The following is an 18,830-nucleotide window of genomic DNA, read 5'->3' as shown; positions in this document are numbered from 1 at the left end:
CTGAAAAGAAAATGAAAGAGTACAAGGGAAGATGAAATTCTCAGCAAGTCATCTCTTCAGTTATAATTTGCAATGTGCCCATGGTTTAAGTCAACACCGTATATAAATTGTCTTTAAAAGGTCGTGGAATTAACCACGCAGCAATTTCTGATTGCTGCAGACTGAAGCCAGAGGTTGTGTCAAGCTGATTGCCACTGCTGAAAACTTTGATGCAATGTCTCCCTGCCATCTTTTCTCTGTAACAGCTACAAAATTACGTGTTGTCTCTGCCCCTGCTTCCCTATGTGGGGGAAGGAAAACACATAACATGATGATTTTCACATCACAGGCCTCAGTCAGCTGACCAGGTGTGATGGCATTGAGTATTCATGAACACTTCAACAGTTCATTAGAATGTTTGTAGTCCAACTTTTCTGAGGAAGAGAAAATTGTCAGTATGACTAAAATTAAAATCTTACATAAACTCTTTTGACGGGGTAGCTTTGTGTGGGGCATTCTGTGGAGTGGAAAGAAGCCTTGAGGAAGTAGAAAAGCTAAGTGGTCTGTGACAGAGATGAAGGATAGCTGAAGGGAGGGTGAAGATTGAAACCTGCAATGGGAATCAAGGAAATTTCTTGGTTGCAGACTTTTATTAGAGTTCTGTAGTTGCAACTCTAGAAGCTGCTCCAAAAGCCTACACATCTCCTTGCAAGGCATGAACAGATTTCTTCAGCTCATCCAAACATGCAGTGTTTCAGAAGAAGCATCGGCATTTCTTTAAATTTTGTCATAAAAATCAATTCTAGCTCTCCGACTTTAAGGTTGGCTTGTGGGAAACGTTAGGCTAGAGATAGAACTGGTCTTGCTATCCTGCAGCCAATGGAGAAAGATTTGGCAGCAGAGAAAATGTGATGACTCCTCAAAGCAAGAGAGTATGTGCAGCCATCAACACTCGCCTGTTTTATTATCCACCAGCAAAGCTTCTCAGCTTCTCAGCAATCCTAGCAGCCCAACATGCTAACTGCTGGGCATTGGAGAGAAGAGATTACAGCCTTGCAGGGAAATATCATAGGCAGGAACTGGCAGGAAAGATTCCAAATGAAATCTTTTGTGCAGCTTTAAATGTTCATTAAACAGAAATGCTCTTCACCAAAGAGAGGGTAAGCAGGACATCAAAAGCAGCTGGATAAATTGGATTTCTGATTGGCAAGCTAATGGGCACGAGATTTGTGCCTGAGAACATAACCTTTATGCAGGGATTCATTGCTATTCAATGAAATTCACTCTGCCCAGCAGGAAATCCTCAACAGGGCAAGGGGAGTATTGAAGCTCAGGGATTGTAGTTTTAGCTAGTGGCTCTTCAATAATAGACTGCAATTATCCACCTCCAGTCCACATCATTGCCTTCCTAACCTTTCTGCCAGTTGGGCGTCCTTATCACAGCCACCCTGCCAATGAGTGAATTGCAGAAAATCCCCAGTAAATTGGAGCTGAGTTTTTATATATAAAAAAAAACAACAGCTAAGTCCTCTGGCACCTTAAAGGCTAGCCTATTTATTGGGGCCTAAGTGGGCTGTAGCCTACCATTCTCAGATGGTAATGTAGTCTGCATGTTGCATTCAACTGATTCGCCTTGCATTTACCTGATCACTTCTGCAAACCTTTAAAAAAAAAATCTCCCTAAATCAAGTGCCAACACAGGAGAGTTCTATACACATGGTTTGAGCCAGTGTTCTTTTTCTAGAAAAAGAGGTTTCCGGAACTCACCATTAACACCTCCTTTTTTCTCTTATAATGGCAATGGCGCCCACCTGAGAGTTGCCAGAACTGAGTTCCAGCAAGTTCTGGCTGGAAAAAATAGCCCTGGAGGTCCGTTCTTAACCTGAGGTACCACTTTAGCTAATGGGGCCTCCCACTGCCACCGTGCCACCGCTGCACAATTTCTGTTCTCATCCTGAAGCAAAGTTCTTAACCCAAGGTACTATTTCTGGGTTAGCGGAGTCTGTAACCTGAAGCGTCTGTAACCTGAAGTGTCTGAATTGTTGTGAGGTGGTTCACCCAGGCATACTTATCACTCGTTGACCGCAGGAGCAAGTGGATGAGACCATCAATAGAACTGTCATCTCCCCCAATGTCAACATGAACACAATGCTTTTCAGTGTTCACCTAGTGGAACGAAAGTCATTGAATGATGAGAGATCAAGGCCTGGATAAATATTTGACCAGCGCTGCCATTCATCTGGTGAAGTAACCTCACACAGAGAGTGAAAGATGGGGTGTGGCTCTTCCGCATGATTTGTCAGTTTTCCCCCATTCAAAAAAAGGGGGGAAAGAGTAGTCATTTGGTGCCAAGCTCTGTCCACCAATTGTGCAAAACTCACCACCCCCTGCAAAAGAGATGATGAATGGCTGAGGAAAGTGTTTTTCTGCTTCTTCCTTGGAGTGGGGGAATAGACTTTAAGTTAAAAAACAAACAAACAGGAGTTGTAGGTTGCGTGATTTAAGTATTAAATTTACAAGGTGACTGAGGCATGTTCTCATCTCACTTTCTGGTGCTCCACAGCCAGCCTTCTTGGACATTGCACTTGCTGGAATGCCAACAGAAGAACATTATTCTATGGGCATTTTAGGGAGTATCTTGGCCAAGGAGATTGTAGCATGAGGATCCCCCCCCCTATGTTTCCTTTTAACTCTGGAATGCTCGTGGGAAGACATGTAATATTCCTCCATGGGTATTCCAGGATGCATGCCAGGCAGGGATGTGAGCTGCAGAGTGCCTGAGAATCTCTCAGCCAGCTTGTAATGTTAGATATTAAGGTAAGCAAGTGTGCTGATCCCTGAAAATTGTGTCAAACATCTTCTGCCTCTCCCCAATTTTCTGAGGTGATATATACAGTGGCACCTCTGGTTACGTACTTAATTTGTTCCAGAGGTCCATTCTTAACCTGAAACTGTCCTTAACCTGAGGTACCACTTTAGCTAATGGGGCCTCCTGCCACTGCTGCTGACGCACAATTTCTGTTCTCATCCTGAAGCAAAATTATTAACCCAAGGTACTATTTCTGGGTTAGCGGAATCTGTAACCTGAAGCGTATATACCCCGAGGTACCACTGTATATATATAATTGCAACCCACAAATGGTCATAAAAGGGGGAGGGATCTGCCAAAATGACCAAAACAGCTCTAGATTGTGGGAATCAGGTCCACATTGTGTAAATAATGAAGGGATGAGATGTGGTCTTACTCCTCCAACATACAATTTGTAGCACCAAGCCAAGTTAAGAGTAGTGTTCCTGTGTGGATGAGCCAACCTTAACTGGGAAGAGTAGCATCTCCATGAGTGAGTGCAAAGTTGCTGCTTCAGGTCCAAGCATCTCTAGGTAAAGGGCCTCAGAGAGCACGAGTAGACAAAGACCCTAGAAAGACATGGACTGTCATCAAGTGCTATATCAGGGCTAGCTAATGTTGTGCCCTCCAGATGGCATTAGACTACAACTCCCATCATCCTGTCTTTGAAAATTCTACTCAATATTGATCCAGCGTAGAACATCAACGTATAGTTAGCAGAATAAAAACTTAAACACGTTACAGGATTCCTGAAAAAAATAGACCAGAGGCAATTGCATTTCATCCAACAGAGCTTTACTGCTACTGAAGGCAAATGAACGGAATGATCACAAACCGAATACATTCAGGACTGGCCCTGTCCATAAGAAATCCAGTTGCAGTAGACTTCTCTTAAACTTACAGCAACTTATAATAAGACTAAACCTTAACACTATATACAGAATACCACACCAAACAGAAAAGAGCTAGAAAGAGAAAGTGAGAAACTCAGGCTCCTTCTGGCCCTACTATTATAGTCAGCATGACCTTGACAGAAAGAGATGAGAACCAGTTTAACCCAGCTGTACTCAGCTTCTCTGAAGGAATAACCCAAACATCATAAATCTTTTCCTTGTTTCTTTCACACAGAGAAGCTTCCAGAACCCTCTTGAATTAGAATAGGAAAGATCTCTACACCATAGCTGTCAACTTTTCCCTTTTCTTGTGAGGAATCCTATTCGGAATAAGGAAATTTCCCTTTAAAAAAGGGAAACGTTGACAGCTATGCTCTACGAATCAGATCAATACTTTCTGCAGTAAGAAATGCAAACTGAAACATCCCTCACCATTGGCTATGCAGGTTGTAACTCATGGGAGTTGTAGTCCAACAAAATCTGGAGGCCACCCCTGAGCTGGATGTACCAGTGGGCCAATTTTGTATAAAACCGCTTCAACTACCCTAACATATCATGAACCAAGAGGAGCTTCGTGGACTTCTTTTTTAAAAAAAAAGAATACTTGTAGGTGTGATCCTGAATTCACTTGCATGGATGGGAGCTGGACGTGTTGGCGGTCAGGATTCCACAGCCTGTTATCTCTGTAGCTGAGGGTGCCTTATTTCAGAGATGCTGCAAACACAAATAATAAATCATAAGCGTAGTTTTCCTCTAAAAGTCAAAGATGCAAAAAGATGATCTTCCGCGCTGATTTTTTCCCAAGGTACCGCAGTTTGTCATCTAAAGTACTCAAGAACCATTAAAAACAACTTTGTTGAGGCTCATACAAATGTTAGGAAGGATTTCAGCCCGCAACATAACACATAAGTATATGCCACAGCAGGCTCGAGAATGTAGTCACCATATTTTCACTTGTCACAGCAACATATCCTTTAATGGAATGCTTTTTTTCAAAGCAGCAAATGTTGACTTCTCCAATCCATTACCCCATTATTAATGGTAGCTTTTAAGAAAGCGCTATGAAAAGCAGATACATTCAATTAATCCTTTCAAGGGTTACTTCCCACTAAGGAGAAATTTAAAGGGTGCCTGAGTGCACTGCCTTTTTGAAGATTACACATCCCTGTCAATAAATTGCACTAAGTAAAAGTAAAATCTTATTAACACTGCTTTGCGGGACGAGTTAAGACTTAGTCCCTGTAGTATTCGTCAACATAAACAACTGATAATAAACAGAAAATATCTTTCTGAGTGGTTGGGGCCATGGAATCTAGGAATTGTTATTTTGAAAAAATACTGTCAAATGCCATCTATTCCTTTTCCAACAACCAAAGTTGCCATTGTTAACACTGGAGTCATCAATACATTAAAAGGTTAAATGCCCTTTCTAATACAACATCATTCCTATTTCACCTTTCTCCCTATTGACAATGCATGGGGAACCGCTATGCATTTAACTCACATGGGGTTCCAGCTTGGCCCACAAGGCCATTTTCCCCAAGCCTCACCCACACCTGACATCATAGGATATCAGGTGTGGGAGAGGTATAGTTGCAGCTGTAAATGAACCATTAGCAACATTACAGAACACTCCCATTTTTTCCTCTGGAAGCAGGTCTTTCTTTCTTTCTTTCTTTCTTTCTTTCTTTCTTTCTTTCTTGTATAATATTTTTTATTAATTTTTAATTACAATAATCCAATAAGAGCCACGTTATCACAATACCAAATTACAATACAATTAAAAAAGCCAATTATTCAAATACGAAATTAAACAAATTTTGGGTGACTTCCCGTGTGCTGGATTTCAGGGCACAAAGTTCTTGTTTCTTTCTGCTTCCATAATCTTGATTAGTTCAATTACAACAGTTCTGGTCTTGATCCTTTATTTAACAGCCACTGATTTCATGACTTTCATTCGTAATAGCTTATTTTATAAATTTTAATTCTGCAAGAGGATTTTATGTCCTGTAAATTTCTGTGTCAGATGTTTATTTTCCATTTGTTTCTTCATTCTTCCTGTTGTAATCCAACATATACAGCATCTCTGCTTCCACTTTTCGCGCTCTCTCTTCTCTGCTCTCAAAGGTTGTATTTTTCACTGTGTCAGACGCCATCTTGTTTGTCAAATTCTAACAAGAGGTCTGGCGTTGCCTTGCTTTCAGCCCTTTCTATAATTCACACCAAATGCAAGTCCTACCTAGACTATTTCCACTCAGGAACTCTCAAGGACAGCCAATCCCTGCTGCTAGTGAGTTTCCTTTTAGCACTGAATTCAAATTCTGCATGGAATAGTTTGCCTATGGAATCACCTGCAGTAAAACTCTCCAGTCCGAGTTCCCAAGTACAGTTTATCCTTACCGCAGTCAAGGCTTGCTTTTCACACCGAATTCACTGGAAGTGGTTTAGAATTCTTCTTTTGCAACCACAGCTGACAATTGCAAATGGAGTATTTCCCTTTAACTGTCTGTGCCATTGCAAAAATTATATTCCATCATTCGGAATCCAAACATCCTGCGGAAGATTTGGGTAGGTCTCATTTTGTAAGCCTCTTTGCTAATAGTAGAACATCTTGCATCCTGCTGAAAATACGCTGTGGGAGCCTTATGGCCCCAGAGTATATAAGTAAGCACACATACAATTCTGGAAGGTGCATTTCTCCCCCTGCTGTGTATTGATGTATGTCATTTCACGGTGCATTTTAACGAAAGAGCATTTGCATCTAAAACATACAAATGGAGAAATTCGATATTAAATGCCATGTTCCCCCCGGAGTAAGAAGTTATGAACTTTCTAGGAGGTTTGCAAATTGTATGTGACTTTGTTCAATCAATAACCAACCAAGGAGGGCAAATCTGTTGTTAAGAAGATAAGAGTACACCATGATAGCTTCACAAACAGCTGCTCCTTATCTGTCTGATATAGTACTTAAGTTTGATGAGCTTAATTAAAAATAATGAAAACTACCTTTTTAAAGGTTAAATTGTCTCCTCTCTCTTTTTTTCTTTTTGCTCTGACATCTTGGAGAAGCATAAGGCATTATCACTCTGCCAGACCTTAGATAACCGGCAGAAGATCAGCGCAAGATAATAATGTGAAGGTCACAGGCTAATTAAGGCAGGTGTTTTGCTATGGTCTGGGAGAGTCCAAGGTCTTCAAGTGTGCAGATCGGGGGGCATTTTCCACTGAGTATAGGTAGAATTCATTAGCAAGAAAGGTTATTCCTTTAGCCAGTAAGACTGCCTTCCATCTAAAGAATTTAACTTGCATTTTCATAAATGAATCAACAAAATTACAATTACATTTCTATTTTGCCAATTTAATGAAGAAAAGACATTTTTACTGTTTTCTTTCTCATTCCCTGTTACGGTAATAATCATAGAATTGTCCAGTTGGAAGGGACCGCGAGGGTCGGCTAATTCAGCCCCCAGCGATGCGAGAATCTTTTGCCCAACTTGAACAGGGCTTTGAAGTCACAACCCTGAGATTAACACATTAATGTATCCTAGACTCTCAAACCCACATTCTTTAGTTCATCATTCCACAAACCCCACAAATGGGTCTGCCGGGTTTGAACCGCCCCAACAGAGGTAGCACAACTCTATAGAAACCATGCTTTGTAAACAGGGAGTGCAAAGACTTTACCCACCCACCCATTCCATTCCATTTTTTATTTGATTGATTGATCTTCCCCTTCCCTTTATTAACCATGGATTTGTGTTACATTTTGCTGCAAACAGGTTGTCTTGTTTCTGCCTCCCCTGGGAGGTAGGACTACACAGTTATATGTCATTTGTATAAATGTACTTTTATTAGCAGTGCCACCACCTCTATGATTTAAGAGCTTATCCGAACACGTGAAAATTGTTTTATTTGTTATTTAAATTTATATAACATGCTTCATCAAAAGACCACAGAGTGGTTTATAAAACAGAACATAAAAGTCAATGCATAACATAATATCTTAAAATAGTTATATAAATTCAATTGTAATAATAATAAATGCGTAAGAAAATACGGATCACACAACAGCAAAAGCATTAAAAAGGGAGGGGGGAATCAGCAGCAGGGTATCTGAAATACAGTGCATAAATACAGAATCTTCACTTTTTTCAAAAGGTAGCTCTTGATTCCAGTCCCCATAGAGAATGAAAGTATTTTAAAGGGGGGAAAGATGGTGTCTGCTTTTCCCCTAGCAATTAAGTAGCGCTAGTCAGTGTGGGTGTGATCCTTCAGGGAAAGGTCTGTTACTCAACTCCAGATTTCTAATTTGAGATATTTATTAAATGATTCAAGAGCAGTACAAAGGAGAGAAATATTAGGTAGTGTTGAAATAAAAGTCCCGATTGTCTAAATAATCCTTACATTTAATAGAGACGGTCACATTATTTTCAGTAACAGGCGAAGGTAGCATTCCATGGTTTCTGATCTGCTAGGAACCAGGCAAAGTTTCCCCAGGCCAATGAAGATGGAGCCAAAAGACACATACAAAGCTATTTCTTTTAGATTTGTAGGAAGAGAGACCTGCATTGGAGAGAAGCAAGCAACCAATTGGATAGGGCCCTGGACTTTTCAGATTCTAAACATACCCGCATCAATGATGATGGTTAACATTGACTTGATACACACATAACATTAAGCCATGGTTTAACAACCTAGGAGATAACGACAGATCACCACAGAAGCAATCAAACAAACCATGGCTTGTTTCTCCAAATTTGTGGTTTGTTTATCAGCTTGTCGCGCCTTGTGTCTTTGTAGCAATCTTTGTGATCATCTAGGGTAGGATAGGGGACGCGGGTGGCGCTGTGGGTTAAACCACAGAGCCTAGGACTTGCCGATCAGAAGATTGGCGGTTCGAATCCCCACGACGGAGTGACCTCCCATTGCTCGGTCCCTGCTCCTGCCAACCTAGCAGTTCAAAAGCACGTCAAAGTGCAAGTAGATAAATAGGTACCTCTCCGGCAGGAAGGTAAACGGCATTTCCGTGCGCTGCTCCGGTTCGCCAGAAGCGCCTTAGTCATGCTGGCCACATGACCCGGAAGCTGTACGCCGGCTCCCTCGGCCAATAAAGCGAGATGAGTGCCGCAACCCCAGAGTCGGCCACGACTGGACCTAATGGTCAGGGTCCCTTTACCTTTACCTAGGGTAGGATAGCCAACCAAACCATGGTTAAGGAAGCGCGATGGATTCACACATAATGCCACACCATAGTTGAAACAAAGCAAGGTTTTTAAACCAAGAACAAACCATAAAGCGGTCAAATAACCATGGTTTAATATGTTATTTTAGTGTTATGAGTGAACCAGGCTATTTAGTTCACAGAGTAGCTTTAAAGGGTTTGCTTGAATAGAATCTCCTTTCTTTTAGTTAAAACTCTTTCATTATACAAGTGTGCTGACACAAAACATGGCTGATACCAATTGTGCTTCCTTTATGAACCACGGACTGAAATCAGTGTAGGAGTGGATTTGCAAGCAGTGGCTACAAGTTAACCATAATTGGCAGAGAAGCACAAGTAACATGGAACCATGAATAGCAATGGCAATAGAAGAGAGTAGAAAACACATTGGAGGAGGTTCTGGGATGGAGTACATAAACCTGCAGGCCACTCTCAATCTTTTGATTCATCTTAAGAGATTTTCAGGAGTAGAATGGGCTTGAAGAATATTGGCACACTTCTCTTGTCACAGAGGATGAAAATGGAGAGCATGTGACAAATGGGGTTGCTCAAGGTATCCACATAAACTCACACAGACCGCACAATGAACAAGAGACATGTAAATAAAACATGTGCCATGACGTTTTTGTGCTTTAAGGTATTTCAGACAGAGCTTTACGTTTTTCTGATGTTCCCTTACCTGATAACTTCCATCTTTTATATGATTTGTCACATGACATAAAAAGCCAATTCTGAGAATCTAGCGGAAGTTTAGGAGAGCTCATTACCATGTTCATTGCTTCCAGGGGATGAAGAAAATCTTTTGCAACCCCGTTAACTTGGAAAATTGCAGTTTTGTATCTGTAATTTCGCAAGACGAAAAAGGGGACAGTGTATAGTTCTTTCCTGCTATTTGAAATTGAGTGCGACTTGGCAGCATATCAGTCAAAAAGCAATAATGCAACATGTAATGTGGTGTAAAAGGAATATTAGATAATCAGGATAGAAGCGCTAACATTGTAACTAAGAAAATGAATGCAATGAACCTCATGCCTCATGTCACATATTTTTATTTACAGTCATACCTCATGTTACATTTGCTTCATGTTACGTTTTTTCAGGTTGCATCCCGCGGCGACCCGGAAGTACTAGAAAGAGTTACTTCCGGGTTTTGCTGCTCACGCATGCGCATAAGCACCAATCGCACTGCGCACCTGCGCAGATACAGCGCTTCAGGTTGCGGGCTTTTCATGTTGCGAACGGGCCTCCGAAACGGATCCTGTTCGCAACCAGAGGTACCACTGTACTAGAAATTACAGAAGAGAAAGAGACATGAGGTTACGGCTCACAGTGACAGCTAACCTGTAACCTCCAATTCTGCCCTAAGTAGCACCTCTGACCTTGGAAGACATCTTTGAGATGTCTCTTTTTGTACCTGTTTTCCCAGGGATACCTTGTACCCGCTGAGTATTCACTGTGCCGATGACACAATGAGTGTTTTCGAAGTTATTGCACCAAGAAACCAATTCTTTCTAATTTATATATGATACCTGACCTAATTATGACCCAGTTCAGTTAGCAAGGCTGTGACAGTCTTCAAATAGTGGAGGCCAAGCATAGTGTGACTCCTGCTACCATGTGCATAATCACATGTGTGACGTGAAGCTTCATAAAAATGGCACCCTGCTTCTTCCCCCTCCCTCATAAAGGAAAAGGGATATTATGTGCATGGAACTTTATGTGGCCTGGTGGAATGCTTTCAGTGCATATTAATTTAGATTTATGTAGAATGGAAGTGACAATCATCAATTCATCATACAAAACAAACTGCTATTATCCAAGTAAATACCTGAGCTGGTGTTTTTTAGCTTTCCCATGTTCTCGTCTTGTTAACATCTCATTTATGGTACAGAAGAAAAACTATAATTCCCTAATATCAATTACTGGAGCAATTCCATGCTGACTTCCTCACCTCTTAAATCAACAGTGCATTTGGCCTCTTGTATTTTCTGCACCACGGCATGTTTTGAACAGCAAAAGAGTATGCAGAAACCTTCATCAATATTAAACAGAATCGACACAGCCACTGCCAAAATATGCTCTTCAATCCATGCAGTTCTTGGACTGGGACAAGCATCCTGGAAAACTACAATGAAGATCACTGTTTCTCTCAACCATTGTCATTCCACATGGTCTGTTTTCCTGGAAACTCTCCCTTTCCAATCTAGTCTCCAGATTCCATTGTTAGTTCCCATTGTTATTTAATTTTGGACTTGGAAGGGAGGAAATGAGATGGCAGAAACATAAAGGAGTATCTTCATCTGTTTTGCACATGGAGGGGAAAATGCACAGACAGTGCTCATCTACCCATCAATAGGATCGTTGTGCTACGATTCATTCAGGAAATTATTCCAGGGACTACTACAATAAACAATATGGAAATCTTTCAGCGAACACTATGAAATTCACTACCACAAGATGTCTTGATGGCTGCCAATTTGGACAGCTTTCAAGGGGGATTAGACAATTCATGGAGAATAAAGCTATCAAAGGCTGCTAGTAAAGATGGCTATATATTTACCAACAGTGTAACTATGCCCCTGAATACCAATAGTTGGGGAACCCCACCAGGAGAGGGCTCATGTTCTGCTTGTTGGCTTCCTGAAGAATCTGATTGGCCACTGAGCAGAGCTCAGGATGACCTGGACTTCGACTTCTTGAGGGTGCCTGGGGAGGGAAGCACACGTATTCCAAGCAACAATTTGTTTCTTAACATGTTGCAAAAGTTACAGTTGAGTTTATGTCTCAGCTCCACCCAACATGTAGATCTGGCTCCTTCAGAATAATAACACTACCAGTGCCCACCATATTTGTAGAACAAATGTCATTAGAATCTTGGTACTGTTTTGGGGGGACAGGGGGCTGGTAGGTGTGGAGGACTCCCTGGTCCTGAATGGGGTAACTGTGCCCCTGAAGGACCAGGTGTGCAGCCTGGGAGTCATCTTGGACTCACAGCTATCAATGGAGGCGCAGGTTAATTCTGTGTGTAGGGCAGCTGTCTACCAGCTCCATCTGGTACGCAGGCTGAGACCCTACCAGCCCGCAGACTGTCTCGCCGGAGTGGTGCATGCTCTGGTTATCTCCTGCTTGGACTACTGCAATGCGCTCCACGTGGGGCTACCTTTGAACACAATTCAAAGTGTTGGTGCTGATGTTTAAAGCCCTAAATGGCCTCGGCCCAGTATACCTGAAGGAGCATCTCCACCCCCATCGTTCTGCCCGGACATGGAGGTCCAGCTGCAAGGGCCTTCTGGCAGTTCCCTCACCGCAAGAAGCGAAGTTACAGGGAACCAGGCAGAGGGCCTTCTTGATAGTGGTGCCCGCCCTGTGGAATCCCCTCCCATCATTCAAGGAAATAAACAACTATCTGACTTTTAGAAGACATCTGAAGGCAGCCCTGTTTAGGGAAGTTTTTAATGTTTGATGTTTTATTGCTTTATTCTTATTATTACTAATATTCTGTTGGGAGCTGTCCAGAGTGGCTGGGGAAACCCAGCCAGATGGGTGGGATATTAATAAATTTGTTGTTGTTGTTGTTGTTGTTGTTGTTGTTGTTGTTGTTGTTGTTATGGTTCCATCTCACTGTGCATTTTGCTTTTTCTGCTTCACAGGTCTTCTACCTACTGGCTGAACCGCATCCAGTCCTTTCTTTACTGCAATGAGAATGGCCTCCTGGGCAGCTTTTCTGAAGAGACTCACTCATGCACATGCCCAAATGACCAGGTCGCCTGCCTTGGCTCCTTGCCCTGCGCTGTGGGAGATGGTTCTGCCTGCTTATCCTGCGCCCCTGACAACCGTACCCGCTGTGGGACTTGTAACACTGGGTATATGCTGAGCCAAGGCCTTTGCAAGCCTGAGGTGGCAGACTCAACGGAGCACTACATTGGGTTTGAGACAGACCTCCAAGATCTGGAGATGAAGTATTTATTGCAGAAAACGGACCGCCGGATTGAGGTCCATGCAATCTTCATCAGCAACGACATGCGTCTCAATAGCTGGTTTGACCCTTCCTGGCGCAAAAGGATGCTCCTTACTCTGAAGAGCAACAAGTACAAATCCAGCCTGGTCCATATGATCTTGGGTCTCTCTCTCCAAATTTGCCTAACAAAGAACAGCACCTTGGAGCCTGTCCTGGCCGTTTACGTCAACCCTTTTGGAGGCAGCCACTCCGAGAGTTGGTTTATGCCTGTCAATGAAAACAGTTTCCCAGACTGGGAGCGGACTAAACTGGACTTACCGCTTCAGTGTTATAACTGGACGCTGACTCTAGGCAACAAGTGGAAGACCTTTTTTGAAACGGTCCACATCTACTTGAGGAGTCGTATTAAGTCGAATGGTCCCAATGGCAATGAGAGCATCTATTATGAACCGCTGGAGTTTATCGATCCCTCCCGGAACCTGGGCTACATGAAAATCAACAACATCCAAGTGTTCGGCTACAGCATGCACTTTGACCCGGAAGCAATCCGGGACCTGATTTTGCAGTTGGACTACCCTTATACTCAGGGATCCCAGGATTCTGCTCTCTTGCAACTTCTAGAGATAAGGGACCGTGTAAATAAACTCTCTCCACCCGGCCAACGTCGTCTAGACCTTTTCTCATGCCTGCTGCGTCATAGACTCAAGCTGTCTACCAGCGAGGTGGTGAGAATTCAATCTGCTTTGCAGGCCTTCAATGCCAAATTGCCAAACACAGTGGATTATGACACAACCAAATTATGTAGTTAACCATAAGTGTGAAGCACAACAGAAAAAATAAAAACCATGACGGAGTTTTTACAGTGCTTTTGTGGAACAGTTTATGTTTGGAAGAGTACATTTAAATTGTCTTTTCAATATCTGTCTTATATCAGTCAATAACGTTGGATGGCAATTTACACCCATGAACTCGCTGACAAATGAATATATTATACCTGCAAATTTTTTTTGGCTTTGTTTTATGAATGAAAATAAATACTGACACCAGTCTAGGAGACATTCTACTTTTTACAATAAATTTCATTTGTAATTTTATATGTTCCGTGGCAATGCTTTTGTGCATTACATCCTCTAGAGGGAACATAAAAGGATACCAATAAAATTTTGTAGCTGAACAGTTATTAAAAAGAAACGCTGTGGGATTCATTATTGTCCCCTCTCGGAAAAAAAATATATGAATAGCATCCTTGATATTGCATTTCTGACCAGAAAGGGGTGGTGGACAAGATAGAGGTATTTGGTTTTGATACGGAAGCCAGCCAAGACAAAGCTAAAAAGTTATAACATAAAATTATTCTGTAGCACTTGAGCCATCTGACTGTTCCCATTTTATTTAACAGGATTTAGGCACCATTTAATCACCAAAACCTCTAAGTAGTTTACAAAATATATATACATTAAAACGATAGATAAATTCAGATGTTAAAAACAAGTCAGCCTCAAAAATGGCAAAATAAAATCAGGTACTAATATCAATGGGCAGAGAGTTTCAAAGTGTAGAGGCTGCCACACTAAAGGTCACATTCCTTGCATGTGTAAAAGCAAAATTATGTAGCACTTGTGAAAGTGCTGTTTCTGCAGACAGGAGTGGTCAGGTGGGCATTTATGGGGCAAGGCAATATACTTAATGATGGATTGCTTGCCTAAGAAACTTGAAAAGGGCCTTGTCTTTTTCAGTATGCTGTGCTGAGTTTTACGTATGGCTCAAGTGGCTATATTTTCCATTGTGGGGAAGACTAGAACGCTTGTGCTAATCTCACATGGGATACAAGAAGAATGGCAGTAGGGCAATTTCCTCCCAGAATGAAACAGGGTAATCCAGGGCTCTGGTGAACACAAAGAGGCTCTGATATACACCCATAGGCTACCTTTTCCTGGTTTAGCCAGTCAGTCGAAGCCTTTTCCCAAGGTGTAGCCACTGTCACATGATGACAGCTTCTAGGAGCCACAGGTGAGAACAGAGTGGGGACCAAGGTGGACAAATTATGCCAGAAGGAGTACAGCATTTCCCCCACCAGAGGTGCTACCCTTCCCTTAGTACACCATACACACTGTAATATGGTTGAGAATACCATGGCTATACCAGAGAAATACATGACTTTTGAGTATTCTCATGTGTCAAATAAAAACCTGCTCAAATTGTACCAGAACATGAGGTCCCATCGGCACTATACATTTACAGCAGTCTCATACCACTTTAAACAATTGTGAATTCATACCCTCCAACATGTTGAGTCTGTGTTCCCATGTGAGAACACAGAGCCCAAAAGAGGTGCTTTTTTGAGGCTGTGCATTTTGGGGTGCTGCATGAATTCACAGGCCAGAACAAATGTGGGGTTTTGGGGGGAGGGGGGAGCTCTCAGTGCAAAATTGCACAATGTCACAGTGCCCAAAATGGCCACAGTGCTCTTGGGGTGGGGGGGAACAGGATACTTGCGGGATATGGTATATTCTCCCAAACTCTATTGTCCCAAACTCAGAGCTGTTCCACCAGGCCTTTGGCCAAGGCACAGTCTGACCCCCTCCTTTGGTAATCCTCACAGAACTCTAGCCCAATGGTTGCCATTAATTTGATTTTGAATTGATTTGAAAATGAATTAATTTTAGAATGCTGTGTTACTTTTATTGTTGTTAGCCGCTCTGAGCCCAGCTTCAGCAGGCAAGGGCAGGATATAAATAAATTATTATTGTTATTGTTATTGTTATTATTATTATTATTATTATTATTATTATTAGTTGGCTAACAGTGCTGAGAATAGTTAGGTGCTCCCCTCACAGAAATACAATTTCCAGAGATAGCTAGAAAGCAGGATTGATCGTTACAATGAATTCTTTCTGAGAAGTGGATTAGGGATCTCTCAATAACTCTCGGCACCCTTTAAAAACTGCAATCCCCTGATTTTAAACATTTATTCATGTAGTCCCCAGAATTTTGGGGGGGAAGCCATGTCTGCTTAAAGTGGTATTATACTGCTTGAAAAGTACAGTGCATATGGGACCGTTTGGATGTGCAGTCAACAGAGGCACCAAGTTGCCCCCAAGATTGAGGGAGCCAGATATGTGTCGAGTGCATGTGATGTCACACACGCAATGTCACATCATCTGAAGGAAGCCCAGCACTCTGCCTCCTTCATCCATCCAGAGCAAGTTCAGGCAAATTAATTGCCATTGTTGGAGAGGAAGTCAGTCAAAAACATTACCAGAAACGTAAGGAAGCAGTCAGTATGCCTGGAAATCTTTTTATGCAGTGTGCAAAGGCAGTTAGTTGCAAAAGTGAATGCCAGCTTGCAACCCGAAGCTTGTGCTCAGTTTATTCATACAGTTAAATCATTTATATGCATCTAATATGACTTGAAGTGACACGGATGGCGCTGTGGGTTAAACCACAGAGCCTAGGACTTGCCGATCAGAAGGTCGGCGGTTCGAATCCCCACGATGGGGTGAGCTCCCATTGCTCAGTCCCTGCTCCTGCCAACCTAGCAGTTCGAAAGCACGTCAAAGTGCAAGTAGATAAATAGGCATTGCTCCGCGGGAAGGTAAACGGCATTTTCATGCGCTGCTCTGGTTCGCCAGAAGCGGCTTAGTCATGCTGGCTATATGACCCGGAAGCTGTACTCCGGCTCCCTCGGCCAATAAAGCGAGATGAGCGCCAGAACCCCAGAGTCGGCCACGACTGGACCTAATGGTCAAGGGTCCCTTTACCTTTAATATGACTTGAAGAAGCAATAGACAGAATGCCCATCACATTTTTCCTTGATCATGGGTGAACCTTTCCCAGTGGTTTCAATCGTGAATCTGTCTAAATACAACCTGATGTTCATGCTAGTGTTCATGTGGAGAAAATGAGTAGGAAAATATCTAGGGTTCAATAGAATTCTTTCAATTTCCCTCCAAAAACCCTCAGAAGATTTGCCTGAGGGGACATCTAAAAAAATGCTTCAGATTTTACAGTCACAACCTCAACCATGTGTGTCCCTCCCTCTCCCCCCACCACTCAGGAGAAATACCGTATTTTTTGCTCTATAAGACTCACTTTTCCCTCCTAAAAAGTAAGGGGAAATGTGTGTGCGTCTTATGGAGCGAGTGCAGGCTGCGCAGCTATCCCAGAAGCCAGAACAGCAAGAGGGATTGCTGCTTTCACTGCGCAACAATCCCTCTTGCTGTTCTGGCTTCTGAGATTCAGAATTTTTTTTTTCTTGTTTTCCTCCTCCAAAAACTAGGTGCGTCTTGTGGTCTGGTGCGTCTTATAGAGCGAAAAATGCGGGTACAAACAATTGTAACATTTCTGCCACTCTCAAAATTCTTCAGTAGCTGTGCCTGAGGAAGTAGTGCCAAATCCACTTTAAATTTCATTTAACAACAGTTCGTTGATAGCAGATCTTTACTCCCTTGTCTGCCCCTTGGCGTTTTTCCTGAAGACCACTATTTTGAAATTACAATTTGACAATCCTACTTGCTGTTGCTCTTCACTGCCTCCAGAGAGCTCCTTATACCTCAGGCAAACCCATATTTTTGAAAACTCAAGGCGGCACCGACAGCAGGTTGCTTGGGCACATAATTCTGCCTTCCCAGAAAGTACGATAAATTATGTCAATGATAAATCTTCCACATGGGTGACAATAGGACCCATCTGATGAAATGATGAACTAATAGGGATGCAACCCTAGATTCATAATGCATGGTTTGATTTATTCATTTAACATTTCTCTGATGAAAACAGGGACATCCTATTCAATAATAATAATAATAATAATAATAATAATTATTCCCCACCTATTTGACTGGGTTGCCCCAGCCACTCTAGGTGGCTTCCAACATATATACAGTGGTACCTCTGGTTACGTACTTAATTCGTTCCAGAGATCCGTTCTTAACCTGAAACTGTTCTTAACCTGAAGCACCACTTTAGCTAATGGGGCTTCCCGCTGCTGCCACGCCGCCGGAGCTCGATTTCTGTTCTTATCCTGATGCAAAGTTCTTAACCCAAGGTATTATTTCTGGGTTAGCGGAGTCTGTAACCTGAAGCGTATGTAATCTGAAGCGTATGTAACCCGAGGTACCACTGTACAAGCATAATAAAACATTAAACATTACAAAAACTTCCCTATACAGGCTGCCTTCAGATGGGTGTTGGAGTTCAAGAATATCTGGAGAAACACACTTTAACAGCACCTGGTTTAAAATACAGTGGTACCTTGGTTTAAGAACAGCTTAGTTTATGAACAACTTGGATTAAGAATGCTTCAAACCCTGAAGTAGGTTTGCAAACTTTGCCTTGGAATAAGAACATGTTTCACTTCCTGTTGAGTGTGGGAAAGCACACCTTGGTTTAAGAACGCTTTGGTTTAGGAACGGACTTCTGGAACGGATTAAGTTCATAAACCAAGGTACCACTGTACTAATATCTTGTCTGTCGGTTGCAAAGATTCTTAAGAGAACTCGCAATGGCAGCTTTTGTCATGATCCAATCTCACCCACGAACTTCTTTTTTCAAAAAAACAAGCCTTGGTTGTACAATATATTTTTATTGGAAGTCAAAGGTGAATATGTGTGTGTACATTTCAAAAGTGAGTCAAAAGCTCTGCCTGGGGCTCCATGTAAGACAATGGGACTTTGGGAGATTTTGCCTTTGACTGGAGTCACTTAACAGGTCTGCTCTTACAAGGAAGTCTCCAACATGCCTCTCTTTCTCTCCGTACACACACAATTCCGCAGCTATGTTGTCAACTGCAGTTGCAAAGGCAAGCTTGTTTCTTTAGAGCATTTACACTTCTTTGTTCCGCAGAAGTTCAGCGAGTTCATTCATTTCTCTTTGGGATTGAAGATTTTGAAACAAAGCCAGCGCTGCTCAAAGATGTGAGTTTGACAGTCC

At 42.2% G+C, this 18,830-nt stretch overlaps 1 protein-coding gene across 2 annotated transcripts in view; it reads left to right on the top strand.

Moving 5' to 3' along the window:
• BRINP3 (BMP/retinoic acid inducible neural specific 3) overlaps nucleotides 1–13,993 on the top strand; it is a 255,967-nt gene extending 241,974 nt beyond the window's left edge. For both annotated transcript variants that reach the window (XM_053391440.1, XM_053391441.1), the window contains exon 8: nucleotides 12,592–13,993. In XM_053391440.1, the coding sequence (XP_053247415.1) occupies nucleotides 12,592–13,708 (1,117 nt within the window). In that variant the 3' untranslated portion in view covers nucleotides 13,709–13,993. The remainder of the gene's footprint in view (nucleotides 1–12,591) is intronic.
• Nucleotides 13,994–18,830: the final 4,837 nt, after the last annotated feature.

Source organism: Podarcis raffonei, chromosome 6 (assembly GCF_027172205.1).
Source record: "Podarcis raffonei isolate rPodRaf1 chromosome 6, rPodRaf1.pri, whole genome shotgun sequence".
NCBI classification, from domain to species: domain Eukaryota; kingdom Metazoa; phylum Chordata; class Lepidosauria; order Squamata; family Lacertidae; genus Podarcis; species Podarcis raffonei.
Note: the sequence above shows the minus strand (reverse complement) of the source record. Positions and strands in the feature narration are given on the sequence as shown.